The sequence below is a fragment of the Oncorhynchus nerka genome, linkage group LG3 (assembly GCF_034236695.1).
Source record: "Oncorhynchus nerka isolate Pitt River linkage group LG3, Oner_Uvic_2.0, whole genome shotgun sequence".
NCBI classification, from domain to species: Eukaryota; Metazoa; Chordata; class Actinopteri; order Salmoniformes; family Salmonidae; genus Oncorhynchus; species Oncorhynchus nerka.
The window spans coordinates 28,475,586-28,494,554 of NC_088398.1; the positions used below are offsets into that span (position 1 = coordinate 28,475,586).

Genomic DNA, 18,969 nt, shown 5'->3' on the forward strand with positions numbered 1-18,969 from the left:
TTGCGGCTTTCTCTCACCAGGGGTGATGGTTGGATATGCGTTTATCGTCGAAGGAATGAACGTTACACCGAGGCCTGTACTCTGGAGCGGGATCGATTTGGAGGTGGAGGGTCCGTCATCTGCTGCGGTCTGTCACAACATCATCGGACTGAGCTTGTTGTCATTGCAGGCAATCTCAATGCTGTGCGTTACAGGGTTGACATCCTCCTCCCTCATGTGGTACCCTTCCTGCAGGCTTGTTGTGACATGACAATGCCACCAGCCATACTGCTCGTTCTGTGCGTGATTTCCTGCAAGACAAGAATATCAGTGTTCTGCCATGGCCAGCAAAGAGCCTGGATCTCAATCCCATTGAGCACATCTGGGACCTGTTGGATCGGAGGGTGAGTGCCAGGGCCATTCCCCCCAGAAATGTCCGGGAACTTGCAGGTGCCTTGGTTGAAGAGTGGGGTAACATCTCACAGCAAGAACTGGTAAGTCTGGTGCTTTTGATTTTGACCCCCCTTTGTTCAGAGACACATTATTCAATTTCTGTTAGTCACATGTCAGTGGAACTTGTTCAGTTTATGTCTCAGTTGTTGAATCTTGTTATGTTCATGCAAATATTTACACATGTAATGTTTGCTGAAAATAAACGCAGATGACAGTGAGAGGACGTTTCTTTTTTTGCTAAGTTTAGTACACTCTGATAGTACACTCCTGACGTACATAGGTTAGAGTGTCTGTCAGCTACAATTGGTTGATAAGGGGTGGGAGAAAGATGACACTACTTTGTAAACCCATACTGCACTTAACCGCAAGGCAACCCTGTCATCTCCAAAGATTGTTATTTAATATAGCCCATATGAATGTTTTATCATAAAAGCCTTGCTTTGTGTTGCTTTTAACTTTTGATGACCGTGTACATTGTTGCACAAAAAGAGTAGCCAAGGTCAAGACAACTATGTAATGGGCTAAATGGAAAACAAAAGTCTCTAGCCTTCCACAAAGGGCCCAAAATGATACTATGAAGTTGCACTCAAAGTGTTTTTGATGAGTTTGGACAAAGTGGTAATGTTAATGCCTGGGAGTAAGCCAACCTTTGCGCATAAGACTTTCAAATGCAGCCAAGCAGGTGGAAGGAGTAGAACGAAAACAGACATGACATAATCATATAAATAATTGTGCCTAGCAGGATTCCTATAGGAACCATATGTTTCCCTCCGTCAGGAAATATAGTATGTCAAGCATCACAGTGTTAAAAAAAAAGAAGAAGAAGAATTTAGCTATATTAAAAGTCAGTCTGGAGGTGAATCAAATCTCATTTGGCTCCTCTGATCGCTCAGCATTCCTTTAATATTGTCTTGAATCATTTAGAGAAATCCCTTTTTGGTCTCGTCCCTTTTTGGAAATCCCTTTTTGGCTTTCCAGTCCTCCCTCTCAGGCTTTTACCAGACGTGGCGTAAGGAGGGGAGTATGGTCGATTGCATAACGCCAGGCGAGACCTGATTGTCCCTGGCCTTAACACAAAATTCAATCATTCTCAGCATTCTCCTATCCCACGTCGGCCCATTAAAGAGCAGTGGGAGCTAGGATTTCCCCTCATATGTTTTCAATTGAAATTAGGATCACAATGTATGCTGTACGCATAATCAAAGGGAGCCAATAGAGGGAAACAGACAGTGTGAGATTTGGGTCAAGAGCGGGCGACTGAATGAGAGAATTGGTTCGAGAGACAATAGGAGAGAGAGAGAGAGAGAGAGAGAGAGAGAGAGAGAGAGATGGCCACTGCTACTCCAATGACGAGAGAGATGGCCACTGCTACTCCAATGACGAGAGAGATGGCCACTGCTACTCCAATGACGAGAGAGATGGCCACTGCTACTCCAATGACGAGAGAGATGGCCACTGCTACTCCAATGACGAGAGAGATGGCCACTGCTACTCCAGTGACGAGAGAGATGGCCACTGCTACTCCAATGACGAGAGAGATGGCCACTGCTACGCCAATGACGAGAGAGATGGCCACTGCTACTCAAATGACGAGAGAGATGGCCACTGCTACTCCAATGACGGTTACACCAAAGCACCCACCTTCAAGTAGGTCAGGCAGTCCACCTGCATTACAGTTTGTACATTCACAGAAGGAATAGCATTCCTAGAAGCAATGGCATTCACAGAAGCAATAGCGTTCACAGAAAAAGCATCCTAATTCGCCAGGGCTCTCTCTCGACAAATAGTGGATAAATAAAATGAATCACTTCATATATTACTTAGCACCTAAAGTTATCTAACCTCTTCTATTGATGGGCCCCTACACACTTAAACCACTAAAGCCACAAAGAGACATAAGAGCATATGTATGGTAGGAGACAACAGGAGATGATGAACCCAGATGTCCATTGGGGATCCTTGGGGGCCGCTGGGGTCTGAATCAGGCAATGACTTGGTTCCTCAGTGCTCTCTATCTTTAGGGCTTGTAGAGAAAAAAAGCCCACACCTGCACCCGCTCTCACTCTCACTAAGTTACTGTGAGTGGGTGGGATTCGGAAAATGATCGAGACGTGACTCTAGCGGCATGGGGCAATACCCAAGAGACATGCACAACTCCTACGGTACTTTGAGCAATTTCAGGAAGCATTCAAAAAGCAGAAGGAAGGGCAAATAGAAAATGAGTCATGTAAAAAAGAACAGAAGTATGTTCTCCGGAAATATATATATATCTCCGGAAATTAGGATCACAATATATAGACAATTATCCTTCATCATTATCAATGTGATATAGTGATATTTATACAATTATCTTGAATATGGCTTATTATGAAAGGGCTATTTTCATGGTACAGTTGAAGTCAGAAGTTTTCATACACTTAGGTTGGAGTCATTAAAACTCCACAAATTTCTTGTTAACAAACGATAGTTTTGGCAAGTCGGTTAGGACAACTTATTTTTTTTAAAAGTTGTATTCATAGCTATATACTTTCCCATTAGATCTTGCTGGCAGATTGAAGGCGTATGTGATATCCATAGGTCTGAGCTGTATTCCAGTATGTGGACCCCTGCTCTGTTCAGGTCTCGCATCTCACTCTCAGTTTGTGTTACCATTACCTTAGCCTGACATCTACTGGTCAAAGTATCTACAGTTGAAGTCAGAAGTTTACATACACTTAGGTTGGAGTCATTAAAACTCGTTTTTCAACCACTCCACAAATTTCTTGATAACAAACTAAAGTTTTGTCAAGTTGGTTAGGACATCTACTTTGTGCATGACACGGGTCATTTTTCCAACAATTGTTTACAAACAAATTATTTCACTTATAACTCACTGTATCACAATTCCAGTTGGTCAGAAGTTTATATACACTAAGTTGGCTGTGCCTTTAAACAGCTTGGAAAATTCCAGAAAAGGATATCATGGCTTTAGAAGCTTCTGATAGGCAAATTGACGTCATTTGAGTCAATTGGAGGTGCACAGGTGGATGTATTTCAAGGCCTACCTTCAAACTCAGTGCCTCTTTGCTTGACATCATGGAAAAATCAAAAGAAATCAGCCAAGACCTCAGAAAAAAAACTGTGGACCTCCACAAGTCTTTCATCCTTGGGAGCAATTTCCAAACGCCTGAAGGTACCATGTTCATCTGTACAAACAATCGTACTCAAGTATAAACACCATGGGACCACGCAGCTGTCATACCGCTCAGGAGGGAGATGTGTTCTGTATCCTAGAGATTAATGTAATTTGATGTGAAAAGTGCAAATCAATCCCAGAACAACAGCAAAGGACCTTGTGAAGATGCTGGAGGAAACAGGTACAAAAGTATCTATATCCAGAGTTAAACAAGTCCTATATCAACATAACCTGAAAGGCCGCTCAGCAAGGAAGAAGTCACTGCTCCAAAACCGCCATCAAAAAGCCAGACTACGGTTTGCAACTGCACATGGGGACAAAGATCATACTTTTTGGAGAAATGTCCTCTGGTCTGATGAAACAAAAATAGAACTGTTTGGCCATAATGACCATTGTTATGCTTGGAGGAAAAAGGGGGAGGCTTGCAAGTCGAAGAACACCATCCCAACCGTGAAGCAAGGGGGTGACAGCATCATGTTGTGGGGGTGCTTTGCTGCAGGAGGGACTGGTGCATTTCACAAAATAGATGGCATCATGAAGTAGGAAAATTATGTGGATATATTAAAGCAACATCTCAAGACATCAGTCAAGAAGTCAAAGCTTGGTTGCAAATGGGTCCAGGTATTGGAGTGGCCATCGCAAAGTCCTGACCTCAATCCTATATAAAATTTGTGGGCAGAACTGAAGGCCTACAAACCTGTGTCCGTTACACCAGCTCTGTCAGGAGGAATGGGCCAAAATTCTCCCAACTTATTGTGGGAAGCTTGTGGAAGGCTACCCAAAACGTTTGACCCAAGTTAAACAATTTAAAGGCAAAGCTACCAAATACTAATTGAGTTATTGTAAACTTCAGACCCACTGGGAATATGATGAAAGAAATAAAAGCTGAAATAAATCATTCTCTCTACTATTAATATGACATTTCACATTCTTGAAATAAAGTTCCTAACTAATAAAGATCCTAACTGACCTAAGACAGGGAATTTTTACTAGGATTAGATGTCAGGAATTGTGAAAACTGAGTTTAAATGTTTTTGGCTAAGGTATATGTAAACTTTCCGACTTCAACTGTAAGTATGATTAGGATTACAGTTATGCTTTATATCCATCCTGGTGATAAATAAACCACAGAAAGTTGAAAATGAGGTCAGCAATTAGTACAGAAATACAAAACATGTACATAAGTATACATTTTAATTGACATGAGCCATACATAATTACAGTACATTACATTATAACTGCAGTAAGGTCGTATACAAAAAATTTAACACAAACGTTGGTTTTGAAAACCTCCCATAAATTATAGACTGGTAAAGAATAAACATAAATTATCTTTTTGTTGACATTTGCAGTACTAGAAACTCAAACATTAAGACACTGTTTTGTCCCAGTAACATATTCCAATCATCACTATTATATCACTATACTTAATTACCCTTCAAGCTAAAAAAGGCATTCATCTTCTTTAAAGAAGATTTGTAAAAAGCTTAGCAATAAAATTTGATCATCTTTGTGGCCTTTGTAACAATAAAAGTCTAGTCTGAGACATCAATACACTGGCCTCCCATGGTGTTTACCTCAATATAGGCAAACTGAGTCGTATTCATTAGGGCACACTGTATAGATTTCGTATCTTAATTTGAGCCAGTTTGCTACAGCAGGAAAATAATCCTGCAACAACATGCACTTTGAATTATTATTTGGGTTATAATTCATGGCTATTTTTGTAGGGGATGATATTTTTTTCGCAAGGGAAAATTAAGTCTGAAATGTCAAAGTGGAAATTGCAAACTTCAGAAGCCTTTTAAACCTTTTAAACCTTTTAAGTTCCTGCATTGCAGAAAAATCGATCTTGCAACAGGGTCATCAAATTAAGGCCCTACATCTGAGGCAAAACGTTTTGAAACTTAATTCAACAGTGAATAAACACAAGCGATTTGGTACCATTTGGTTCCTAATCTGAGGATGTGCTTCAAAGAGATCCTTCCGCAACCATAGGAAGATATTTCATTGCTTACGCAACAGACGAGATACCTGAAAATCAGTTTAAAGAGGCAAACTCACATGATGAAAGATATATTTCCAGTGTCAACCATTTTTGTTTTCTACAGTGAGTTTCAACAGTAAGCCACGTATTGATCCCTACTTTGTGCACTTGGTGTTACAAGGGTCCCCTGATTTGAAGAGTCCATAGACACTGACCAAGGGAAACATGGACAGGGCACCCAGCATGGAGCCCAGCTGCACTACCGCTCCACACCAGACGAGGGCGCTGTGACCCTCATCCCGAAGGATCACCCCAATGATCACCTTCACATAAGAGAGGGTCAGGACAAACAACATCCAGGCTATGACCTACAACAGAGAGTAGATAGACATTACCAACAAAATATTAGAATTGTGTTTATATTCACAGTACATTAGAGGATCATCATTTAAAAATAAAAATAAATCACCTTTATTTAACCAAATAGGCCAGTTGAGAACAAGTTCTCATTTACAACTGCGACCTGGCCGTTGTAACTGCATATTGAACAACATGGACATGAGTTTGAATGTTTACTGTCGTTTAGGAAGCCTTTGTTTGACCTCAAACATCCCATTTTCACTCAGAAACACGTCGTTTTCAATGGCCCAATGAAATCAAATTTAAGTCATGTTGTGTTCAGATCATATCAGCAATCTTGCAACGTAACACATGTATTTTCTCTATTCCATGACGTAATAACAGAAAGACCCTTACTATGAGTGCGGTGCCTGAGACGCTGTGGACCAGTAGAGGACAGGGGCTCAATGCAGCCATGGCCATGATGTAAGTACCAAACCCTGTCCCAACTATTGTCAGAAGCCCAATCAGCACCAACGACCTAAAAAAGAACAAGGAAGAGCTACACGGTCAGTTGAGGAAGTGGGTTGGAAAATTCAAGGCGTTTGGATTGTGTAAATTATCCGCTGAAGTATTGCATGTTTTAGGATGAGACAGTGCAATGTTATTTAATGCTGTTTATTCTGTATTTTCTTATAGAAATCAACTTGATTCAGTGACTGCCAGTCATTCTATTCCAGCCATTACAATGAATCCTCCCCATGTCTACCTTCAACAGCCTTCACTGGTTACTGCATAGATCTGAGATTCTGTGTTCAGCAAATTATTCATCAGTCAGTTATGCTAATCCAATGTCGGGCTTACCTTAAGGGCAGGAACATGGCAATGAAGCAGGCCACGGGGTTGGCCACGGCTGCCATGGTGGCCGCCAGATGGTAGGCCTGGTTCCCGTAGGGCAGACAGGAGTAAGACTGCACTGAGGGCAGCACTGCATTGGTCAGGGCATTGACCCAAGCCAGAACCACAAAGATGAATGCCAGCTCCGGCCCACTGTAGAAGCCCGTCCCGAAGGAGCTCCGCCGGGCTCTCCGGTGGCTATCCGGAGAACTGATCATGGCCTTCTCCTCTTGAGGTCTGTGAGACAGGGACAGGGCTTGGTCGCTCTTCTCCTCTGCCAGGCCTCCGTTGAAGTATAGCTCGCACTTCCTCTCCCTGGCCACGGCCGGGTGGTGGTTGAGCAGGAGGAAGGCGGCCAGACACACCACCATCATGGCACTGAGGAAGAGGAAGAAGACCTGGGCCGAGAAGTTAGCGGGCTGGTATTGAGCCTGGAGCTCTCCACTGGCCCCTACAGTGGCGTTAACCCCTAAGGTCCCATTGGCTAGGCTAGCCACTGTAGCATTCCGACAGTGAACCACCCCCACCCCCTGCACCAGAGCCACTACGGCAGGCACCAAGCCACTAACGCCCTCCCCTACAAAGTACGTAGTGAGGTACTGGGGACCGAGGCGCATCATGAAGGGCAGGAAGGTGACCGAGGAGGTGCAGTCCACCACAGAGATTAGGAAACAGAGCACTAGAAGGGGGACACTATGCGTAGCGCCCGCTAAGGGCACCGTGTGCTTCCAGAAGAAGGCCAGGAGGAAGGTGGCGACCACGCCCAGGCCCACTATGGAGTAGATGACGGGTCGCTCGTCCAGCTTGCCCGGGCGGAAGCGGTGCATGAGGGTGACGAAAAGGGGCCCCGCATTGGCCATCTGGATGAGCACAGTGAGGTAAGAGGGCAGGTACCAACCCTCTGGGATTTCTGGCACGATGAGGGGCAGCTCCACCCACATCCCGTTGATGGCCACCCAGGAGCCCATGCCAAAAAGGCATGCCAGCACGTGGGTTAGGAGAGTCATGGTGAAGGGCAGGGGCACAGCCAGTAAACAACTTGCATAAAGGACCTGAAACACATGAACAATGCACATTATTAAAAAGCAACAACATACATTGCCATAATACTGATCATGTACTGATATATTATTATTATTATTATTTTTATTTTTTATTTTAGGGTGTAGATCAGCTTTAATATTGCAGATAGATTGTAGCTTCCATCAATGTAATTGTCTGCATCACTTCCAATCACACATTTTTTTTGTGCAAACATATATATATATATATACATACACACACATACACATATAAATATATACATATATACATACTGTACCTTTATTTCCTTTATTACCCTCCAACCCTACCAGCCCTCCCCCATTTGGAGCAAACTAGTGAACAACATGAAGTGATATTTGTTGGGGTGTTGAAAGGCATAATTACCAGCACACTATTCCTTGTACCAGAACACAGAACTAAATCAATGTGCTGCTAAAATCCCTATTCTCAGCTCTGCAACATCAGCACAATGACAACATTATATGAACACATTTCCATAGTTTCCTTGGTTCTCCTCAAGGTTAACCTACATGTAAATGTTGGTGGGGTCACACATGTTGTCATTGGTTACAAAAGCCAGCCTGTCTGCTACACAGTATGTGACCATAAGACTCAGACTCAGCAGCCTTCCCTCCCCCGTCCTCCCTGAATGTTGAGTCTGGCACAGAGTACCTGACCTTTCACACACAAACCCACTGGTCTCAGAACAGCCCATACAGACAGGCTGAACCTACACATCATCCTTTTCTGTGGAAGTACACCATGGTAAGTGGGTGTTACTGTGACTTCTGCAGATTCATAGTTCCCTGTAATTCAACGTCTGTAACTGAATAGTTGATGAGTCACCTCACTCAGTGTATGGAGAGAAACACTGTTTTTATTTACATACATACCGATACACACACACACACACATAAACTTAGAGTTTACAGAACTACTGTATGCTCACAAGAACTCAAACCTAGTTCCTCTCGTCCTGGTTCTTCTTCAGCTTGAATCCATCCTACACGGAAGAGATCATCATTCCACAAGCCTCTTTTAAGTCCATCTGTTCCACCCTGTAGCTGAGACATTTTGATAATTAGGCAACATGGGATGTGAGTGAGGAGGAAATAGTCAAAGCAATAATACCACTGGTTAGACTATTTCCACAACCCATGTTGCCTAATTAACAAACTGGCTCAGCTTCAGTGTGGAGCAGATGGACTTATACAGAGGCTTGTGGAATTACTTTCCAATCATGATCTTACCTTGTGATGGAGTGGGACTGCCTATTATATCTCCTTCTCTCTTGGGTAACTTCTCACTCCGTTGTGATCAGAGCATTATTTTATTACATCAGCCAGCATGTGTGCCCATTCAGTTCATATTCCCTCCCCCCGTCTTTATCTCTCTTACACACACTCTCACATACACGCACACACACACACTCACGTGACTTCTGTGTCTCCCATTCAACTGACAGAACAGGCAGTGCGCAGGCTCCTCATCTCTATGACACTAATCCCCCGGGTTTGAAAGGAGCCTCTTTCGAAAATGATTTATCCATGTGCCCTGTCGCTCTGCCTCCCTGCGGCCCCAAGAGCACTAGGAGCAAGCTGCAGTAGCAGCGGGGGTAAATTACTGTACCCTCCCCCTCGCCTCCACCCCTAGAAAATATGACCTTGGCTCTGCCCCCGCTGAACAGAAAATGGTGGCTGTAGCGTGTGAGAAAGAGAGAGAGAGAGAGAGAGAGAGAGAGAGAGAGAGAGAGAGAGAGAGAGAGAGAGGGCGAGAGAGAGAGGCAGCTGCCTGGTACACTACTACACACTAGTCATAAGAAGCTGTGTATTTATAATTGATTGTTGGAGGGCTGTTCTGACTACTCCAGAATGGTTTTAGGAGAATGTTGCAGTTACCTAAAGGGGTGATGATGAAACAGGTTGTTACTTTGCCCCTGAGTAACCTACTCAAAGGAAATGCAGTATATGCTACTTTGACCACTTTGTGTATCTGTAATGTCGATGACCTTACTGTAATACAACACACCCAAAACACATGAAAAGGCAGGATTTACTTGTTTGCTCAATCTTCTTTCTGTCCCATGTTCTCTCCAACAGCCTCGAGTCCTTGGAGAGTCATTAAACGTGTCTACCCCATAGAGATTGATCCGTTGTGTTTATCTCTATGTTCTAACCTCTAGTATGGTGCCTATATAATGTTGTCACAATCATATTGTGCTGTTGATCTTTTTCTAATTGTTAATTTGACATAACACGATTTTGTCTGGGGTTCAATTGGACCCAACACTGCATTATCTAGCTGGAGCATATGAACCAGTCTAATGAGAGAAAAAAGGATTATTGCCTAATTGTTCTTCCATTGTCCCCTAACAGAAACAGCAGGTATTTCCTCAATCTCTTACAACTTGTTTTTTTTGTGTGTTTTTTTGTGTGCCAAAAACCAGATGGGTGCAGCCTATAGTGAACGTGTGTTTACTTCACAGTGAAGAAATGGCTGTGAAGTGCACTTTTGGCAAAATACAAACATTTATAAAAATCACACATCAGTGTAGCAAACTCTTGTTTTATGAAACAAGTAATTAAACTAAGTCATTTTTTGATTAACCATTCACAATAAATCTTCAGTAGAAATCAACAAAAATCTTACGCAGCCATATGGTACTACTAAAACGCTATTGAATATACGGCACACCGCCAGTAGACCAGTAGATGGCGCTAAAAGCATCTGATTTCATTTTTCTTCCTTCACCTCACATTGGAAGTAGCCCAGACAGTTATACAAGAGAAGGACAAAGTGATATGAAGACGGATGAGAAAGTACATTCATCTGCATTTTACATGACCATTGCAATGCAATGGCAATTGTATTTCAACTACCCCATGTAATTCCAAGGAAAAGCGATAACATCATCCATACTGTATTTCACCCATTTCAATTCGTTTGGTATTGTATAGCTGTAGCCAATCCCCAGCCATAATCACGGTGACAGAGAGACCATTCGTCTTTTCCTTCCTTGTGCAACACTTGGTAAAGTTTCCGTATGTTGTTGACTGTAAAAATAAGACATGGAAATGAGTGCAGTCAAGTTAGTTTCACACAGGCTACTCGCTAGAAGAAGGAAAACCAAAGAACACCAAACTTCATATTGGATGTACTGCACTGTACCACTAATTGCTAGAAAAGGGGGTATACAACTTAATTCATGTGAATTGGCATTTAAATCCTATGAGGTAGGTCGTCTTAGGTAAGATGGGGTTAGTTTGGGACACCTGCAAATACATACAGTGCAGCGCGGTAAAGTAAGAAACATAGAAAGGTCCTCAATTATCTTTGAAGAGACCTGATGAACTTGTTGCAGCTCTCAATCCAAATTGTTACGTCATTTCTCCTCCAAACACAGTCAAATGTGCTTCTGTTAGTCCATCCCAATTACCCTGGGAACTTGATAAATGATAGTAATGACCACCTGAACAGTAATTGTCATGGGTCAAATCAAATCTAGAGGAAGACAGTACAATAAAAGTGAGGATTTTATAGCTCAATAAGCAACCAGGAAATATACCGCCCCCATGATATACCTATACCAGTGATCCCTCAACCTCAGATGGCAATGTAGCATGATGGGAGTCAACACCTAACGCAACTATTTTCAAAACACGATCTTGACCTACACATTTCCAAACCTGACCGAAACACCTAACAGGAAGTGCCTACCTGACTCTGTAAGCTTCCTCTCAGTCAGACAGAGTTGGATGCAGTTGATGGATGTTGGCTGGCGGTGTTTGAGTCCCACAGCCCGATGTGATGGTCCTCTGACAGAGTATGTGTGTGTGTGTGTGTGTGTGAGGTTGCCGTGCTGATACACTACGGTCTGGAGCGACCTTGTGCAAGTTGCTGATGTGTCTGTCTGTTAAAATAACAGTGGGATGGTGCTGTGTGTGTATAACTACTGTATCAGAATGTCACGTGACTCTGGAGGGCTTCGCTGCCCTTTGGTTCACGGGGATCCAGTCAGGGAGTCAATGTCCTTGGGCTACAGAGGCTGGAGAGGGGTAGAGGAGTTGGGTGGCTGTGGAAGTGAGGTAGGGTGGAGTAGCAGGGTTATGCCCTCCCTAATGGTTGGAAGGCTGGGTGTGTAGCACAGCTTAGCCAACCATACGACGGCTTCAGACAGCGGCTTGTGATGTTTGACTTCAGAAGGAGGGGGGCTGCAGGGTAGCTTTTGTTATGCTGTCAAATTAATGGGCCTGGTTGGCCTGGAGCTTGATTAGATGGGAGTTGATTTGAGTGCAGAGAACGAGCACCCCTCTACCTTCTATCTCAACCCCCCTCCTCTACTCAATTAAGGCCAGATAATTATTCTCCTGAACATTTCCTAAAATTATTTTCACCCTGATTTGAGGCTTCTTCATTAAATCTTGAGCATGCTCACAGTAGATGCATTTTACTGAGTGTCTATCATCTAAACCTGCCTCCAAAGAGAAAACATTTCTAACAATCTTTGAAAGAGACTTATCACATTTTTGGTGTTGGGAGTTACTGACCCCAAAATCAAAATGTATTTTTAAAGAATCCTGCACACATCCGTTACCTCTGCACATTTGTTGTCAATATTCTTTGTCACAATTATATTTCACAAGTTTTTATTGCAGGGCGTATACTTTTAATTGTTCTCTGCTGATAAAGTTCTGGAGTTACGAAAACATACTGTTTATTATTTAATTATTTAATTTGATTATTTTTTTAGCATGTGCTGTGAATTCCCCAAAACAAAAAAGTGACAAATAAACTAACAACCACGTTTGTTCTCTGAGCCCTCCCCATTCCTCCTACATACCTGGGTGGCAGGGTAGCCTAGTGGTTAGATTGTGTTGGACTAGTAACCAGAAGGTTGCAAGTTCAAATCTCTGAGCTGACAAGGTACAAATCTGTTGTTCTGAACCTGAACAGGCAGTTAACCTAGGCTCTCAATGAAAATAAGAATTTGTTCTTAACTGACTTGCCTAGTTAAATAAATTTAAAAAATACCGGCCACCCGCAGGGCTTATACTTCTTGTCTGATAAAGTTCTAGAGTTACAAAAATGCCTTTGTTACTATTTGCTCAGATTTACTATTTGCAATCCAGGCTGGTTTTGTCAGATTCATGTGCCCTATAGCCATGGGATTAAGGTGGATGTCAGGCAGTGTTTGGCTGTGAATCGTGAACCATCCTCAGTAACACAGTTCACTGGTCTCTCATTAAGTTAGCTCTTTCCTGTCTTTGGGAAGGGATCCAAGCTGCAAGGCATTGTTCGGACTGTTCTTTACTTCATTACCAGCACAGTGAGAGTGTTGAGTCTGCCAAGTAGGACGAAAGAAACTCACACTCGACTGTGCAGACGAAGGAGCCCATGATTGACCTGGAGGAATTTGCTCTCATCGCTCTCACCGGGCACATTCACTGGAACGCTTCAGCTTTACAGATTGAATAGAGCCCTAGATCAAAGTATTTGAGAGAAAGCAACCACTATTTGAACCCAGGCCTGGTGGGCACTCGCGGGCTGGACACAAGTCCAGCCACAGAACACAAGTCCAGCCACAGGGCACCATGGTGGTTTCACTTCAGGCCAAGCCGGTCAAGCAGGTCACTCTCATGACCTGAGTTGGTGCTGGCTGTGTGTGTGTGGAAACACAATTGACCGTTTTCTTCCCCTTCTCTCTTTCTGCCTTTGTCTTTGTGGCTCCATTTTGCACAATACATATTTGTGCGTTTTGGCTGACATGCATTAATAGGACGTTGGACATGAAGGGTCTGAGTTTGGAGAAAGCCAAAAACAAAGGTTACAGAGTAAGACGACCACCTGGGTATTATGTTAGATGTTGCTCTTTCTACACTCATATTAGGTACAGGAACAAAAGACATGATCATTTGAGACTAAGAATAGCTTCTTCCTCGATTTTATGTGTGCATCGTGACCCAGCATCCTTCAGTACCCGGTTCATGCTAGCCGATGCCATCAGGATGTTTTCCTGTCTCTAAATGATTTCACAGAGTACTAACATAGAGTACACTATGCATACATTTACGAGCCCCCGTGTCACTTCTCTGTAACATTTAAATATGAGAACATTTGAATTAAAAAGGAGGTTTTGAACCCCATGTGTTTAAATGTAGCAGTGATGATGTCTCATGGTCAGAAATAAATGATAGGAAATCAACGCTAAAAAGTAAGTGTGCAATAAAATATTTAAAATTATCTTAATTTCATTACAAATGGTTTATTTTACAATGGACTTAAAACATTATTAGTTTCATTCTTCTACAGTGTTCCTAAATTAGATACCAGAACAAGCGCTGGATATAGAAATTGACATGTACAGTACAGAAAGATAGGGGTGCATAGCAGTAGAGGAATCTGGATATTGTGTTTTACAGTACATTGAGATTCTGTATTGCCCAACATTCTCACATTGAAGCGTAAAATGACAATGGAATGAATCGGAAACAAAGGAGTTCGAAATTTAGTTTTTTGTTTTTCTTAATCAGAACTGCATAAGCCCAAACCTTAGTCTACACAATCCACTGCTTTTGTCATGTAAGCTTGTACCTTTCTTGGACCAGTCTCAATAAAAAAAATGAAAACCCATACTTAACACATGCCCATACACACACGTGCTAACAGTGGTAACATACACACACGTGCTAACAGTGGTAACATACACACACGTGCTAACAGTGGTAACATACACACACGTGCTAACAGTGGTAACATACACACACGTGCTAACAGTGGTAACATACACACACGTGCTAACAGTGGTAACATACACACACGTGCTAACAGTGGTAACATACACACACGTGCTAACAGTGGTAACATACACACACGTGCTAACAGTGGTAACATACACACACGTGCTAACAGTGGTAACATACACACACTTGCTTACAGTGGTACAATTTACCAGATATACTGTAAACCATAGAGAAGGCAAGCATGATACAAGATTAAGCAGGGACAAGTCCAGATGCCACCTATAGACAAAATATTTGTACGTTGTCCGTTTTAGGACATCGTCAGCCTCAAGCCTCACACCTCATCTGTCTGAGGTAGAGTTGAGGGTGTAGACTTTCACAAGCGGGTCACATGATATACAGTTTTCTTTGGGGTTTATAATATTGATATGAATTGTAGCACCGGCACAGTCATGGTGAGCGGCATCAATCCTCTGTCTGACAGTTGTTGTACGCAGAGGTGTAATTGTTTGAGACACACGTGGGGAACGTTTGCTATAGGTGGGACATTTTGCTTTTCTGCCTAGGCTCAAAAGGAGGAAAGAGACATAAATGAATGTGTTGCTTTGCCTAAAATAGTCCGAATTAAGACCGAATGGAGGAAAGAAAGCCAGGATCTCATTGAGAACTACACTTTTGTATTTTGGGAGGGCCACACCCTGCGAAACCCTCCAGTTGTTCATCAGAAATCAAATAAACTCCCGTCTATTTCTCTAGTCCCAAACACTGAAACTAAGTGAATTAAATCACAAAAAGTGACACACACATACAGAACCAAACCAAAGAAAAAGTGCATTCCATGGCTGAGAAGTTCATGTGTGAAGAACACAACTTGCCCTTCAACATGTCCCGCCATATAAAACCTCCAGTGGCTTCTCAGCGGTGACATAAAAAGTACATCTACAATCTCACAGTAATGTTCCACGTAGACATTCAACCCTTAAACATCAAAAGGGCAAAACCAAACCTGAGAAAATAATCTCAACAAAACAATGACCCATGCCCATCTTCATACATGTTTTGACCTTAAAATGTAGCATTTAAAACAACACTTACAGGACGTTAAAAAGCGACCGTTACACTGACAGTGTAGCGTCTGTTTAGGTTGAAGTTGTAACTTGAAACAGCAATGTGGCCCCGCCAGCAGTTTTTCCTTAGCCTGGTGCCAGATCTGTTTGTGCTGGCTTGCAAACTCCTATGGACGCTATTGGCGAAAACAGTACAAGCAGATCTGGGACCAGGCTAGTGTTTCCTATTATGTCATGGGAAAAGAATTACAACGGTGAAAGATGATGGAACCATTGGCTCTGTAGGCTTTGGCATCATCCTTTGGACGGTCTGTGTCTTGTTACTAAATACAGCGTCTACTAGCACAACTTCACGTACTTGCATTTGAGCGCATTTTACAGACCCACTTACTTCAAAGGAGAAATGCAGTACACACAGTAACATAAGGGAACTAATTATGACGGTCGCTGATGAAACCCTGACTTCATATAGCTTAGAAAACCATGATCCAGTTGCTGCTAATACACACGTTTGTTCTTGCAGAGTTTTGAGGCTTCAGGACACACCGTTGCTTGATCGCAGCTTGCCCTGACATCATTATAAGGATGCAGGGGTAAAACAAATGTTGTAGATTGTAAGCTTTGTCGATAGCCGTCATGCAATTCGTATCCATGCAGACTGTTCCAATATCTTTATCCTCGGATACTGTCATATTCGGAAAGCCAGTATCGAAGTTGTTCAGATGATCGAAATGATGACTATATCAATATAACGACTCAGAGAGGAGAGTAGTGGGTTATGTCCAGGTTTAGGTCAGAGGTCATGTCCAGATCCCTAGCTGACCAATCGAAGGCTCTCCAGAGAGCCTGCAAACACAGTGTTCAATAGTGTATCTGGCCCTTTTGTATCACTTTCTGAAGGTTGTGGAGTTTGTGACTGAGGCCTTGTCTTGTTGGTCTCTCGCTCTCTCTCTCTCTCTGGACCCCAAGGCTGTAGTGGAGCTCATCACTGTAGCATTCACATGATGCGCGTTGTGGACATACCTTCCTCATCATGTGGGCAGTCTTTCAGCTTCCTCTGAAAAATACAAAAGCCATCATTTGTATTTCTTTATTTCACCTTTATTTAACCAGGTAGGTCAGTTGAGAACAAGTTCTCATTTACAACTGTGACCTGGCCAAGATAAAGCAAAGCAGTGCGACAACAACAACAACACAGAGTTACACATAAACAAACGTAAAATCAATAACACATAAGAAAATAAAAATAGAAAAACCTATGTACAGTGTGTGCAAATGTAGAAGAGTAGGGAGGTAGGCAATAAATAGGTCATATAGGTTGAAATAATTACAACTTAGCATTAATACTGGAGTGATAGATGTGCAGATGATGATGTGCAAGTAGAGATACTGGGGTGCAAAAGAGCAAGAGGGTAAGTAATAATATGGGGATGAGGTAGTTGGGTGTGCTATTTACAGATTGGCTGTGTACAGGTACAGTGATCGGTAAGCTGTTCTGACAGCTGATGCTTAAAGTTAGAGAGGGAGATGAAAGACTCCAGCGTCAGAGATTTTTGCAATTTGTTCCAGTCATTGGCAGTAGAGAACCGGAAGGAAAGGCGGCCAAAGGAAGTGTTGGCTTTGGGGATGACCAGTGCAATATATACCATGCGGGTGGGTGTTGCTATGGTGACCAGTGACCAGTGAGCTGAGATAAGGTGGGGCTTTACCTAGCAAAGACTTAAAGATGACCTGGAGCCAGTGGGTTTGTTGACAGATATGTAGTGAGGGCCAGCCAACGAGTATACAGGTTGCAGTGGTGGGTAGTATATGGGGCTTTGGTGATAAAACGGATGGCACTGTGATAGACTACATTCAGTTTGCTGAGTAGAGTGTTGGGGGCTATTTTGTAAATGACAACGTCCAAGTCAAGGATAGGAAGGATAGTCCGTTTTATGAGGGTATGTTTGGCGGCATGAGTGAAGGAGGCTTTGTTGCGAAATGGGAAGCCGATTTGAGATTTAATTTTGGATTGGAGATGCTTAATGTGAGTCTGGAAGGAGAGTTTACAGTCTAACCAGACACCTAGGTATTTGTAGATGTCCACATATTCTAGGTCAGAACCGTCCAGAGTTGTGATGATAGTCGGGAGGGAGGGTGCGGGCAGCAATTGGTTGAAGACCACGCACTTAGTTTTACTGTCATTTAAAAGCAGTTGGAGGCCACGGAAGGAGAGTTGTATGATATGAAGCTCGTCTGAAGGGTTGTTAACACAGTGTCCAAAGAAGGGCCAGAAGTATACAGAATGGTGTTGTCTGCGTAGAGGTGGATCAGAGAATCACCAGCAGCAAGAACAACATCATTGATATATATTCAGAGAAAAGAGTCGGCCCGAGAATTGAACCCTGTGGCACCCCCATAGAGACTGCCAGAGGTCCGGACAACAGGCCCTCCAATTTGACATACTGAACTCTATCTGAGAAGTAGTTGGTGAAACAGGCGAGGCAGTCATTTGAGAAGCCAAGGCTATTGAGTCTGCTGATAAGAATGCGGTGATTGGCAGAATTGAAAGCCTTGGCCAGGTCGATGAAGACGGCTGCACAGTACTGTCTTTTATCGATGGCGGTTATGATATCGTTTAAAACCTTGAGCGTGGCTGAGATGCACCCATAACCAGCTCGGAGACCAGATTGCATAGTGGAGAAGGTACGGTGGAAAAAGTATGGCTTTCGAAGATTTTAGAAAGGCAGGGCAGGATGGATATAGGTCTATAACAGTTTAGAGTGTCTCCCCCTTTGAAGAGGGGGATGACCGCGGCAGCTTTCCAATCTTTGGGGATCTCAGAAGGTACAAAAGAGAGGTTGAATAGGGTTTGCAACAATTTTGGCAGATCATTTTAGAAAGAGAGGGTCCAGATTGTCTAGCTGTCTAGCCCAGCTGATTTGTAGGGATCATGTTGAACTCATTTGAACTTCACTATAATTTCAAGTCCATTTCCATTCACAGAGGGTTTATTTACTGTACACACCTGATGGTGAAAGAGAATCGTCATCCCCCGCAGTGGAGAACTGTAGATCTGACCCCAGAGCAGCTATGGAGCTCCTGGGCCGGATGCAGCGGTCACCTGAGAGACTCCTCCGCAGTAAGGCCTGGAACATAGGCTTAGAGATGAGTTAACCATGATACTAGCCATCTCAATGACATGAATAGGTGAGCTTACCTTATTGCTTTGAGGACTACCATACTACTACAAAGGAGAGTGTGTTGTTTTTATCTATTTATTTGACATTTATTTAACTAGGCAAGTCA

At 42.9% G+C, this 18,969-nt stretch overlaps 2 protein-coding genes across 6 annotated transcripts in view; both read right to left on the reverse strand.

Annotated features, from left to right (window-relative positions):
• Positions 1-4,784: 4,784 nt before the first annotated feature.
• On the reverse strand, positions 4,785-11,702 carry LOC115106196 (riboflavin transporter 2). 5 transcript variants are annotated; one of them, XM_029628798.2, is made up of 5 exons: positions 9,125-9,285; positions 8,836-8,877; positions 6,798-7,882; positions 6,351-6,474; positions 4,785-5,962 (listed from the first exon to the last, which is right to left on the reverse strand). In XM_029628798.2, exons 3-5 carry the CDS (start codon positions 7,835-7,837, stop codon positions 5,750-5,752), a joined length of 1,377 nt encoding a protein of 458 aa, XP_029484658.1. In that variant the 5' UTR covers positions 7,838-7,882; positions 8,836-8,877; positions 9,125-9,285; the 3' UTR covers positions 4,785-5,749. The 5 variants fall into 5 exon arrangements, with proteins under 5 accessions (XP_029484658.1, XP_029484638.1, XP_064867044.1 ...); XM_029628778.2 differs by having other exon boundaries at positions 8,824-8,877; XM_065010972.1 differs by lacking the exons at positions 8,836-8,877; positions 9,125-9,285 and adding an exon at positions 11,592-11,702.
• Positions 11,703-14,361: 2,659 nt separating this feature from the next.
• LOC115106241 (plectin-like) overlaps positions 14,362-18,969 on the reverse strand; it is a 138,895-nt gene continuing 134,287 nt past the window's right edge. The window contains 2 exon segments of the mRNA XM_065005601.1: positions 14,362-16,738; positions 18,689-18,809. Coding sequence (XP_064861673.1) covers positions 16,713-16,738; positions 18,689-18,809 — 147 coding nt within the window. The 3' untranslated portion in view covers positions 14,362-16,712.

Excerpts from the sequence above, each read along its gene's own strand:
- LOC115106196 (XM_065010972.1), bottom strand. The coding sequence starts at position 7,837 with ATGACTCTCCTAACCCACGTGCTGGCATGCCTTTTTGGCATGGGCTCC. Across the intron at positions 6,475-6,797 it reads GCCATGTTCCTGCCCTTAAG|GTCGTTGGTGCTGATTGGGC; the intron begins GTAAGCCCGACA and ends GTTCTTTTTTAG. Across the intron at positions 5,963-6,350 it reads TCTCAGGCACCGCACTCATA|GTCATAGCCTGGATGTTGTT; the intron begins GTAAGGGTCTTT and ends TCTCTGTTGTAG.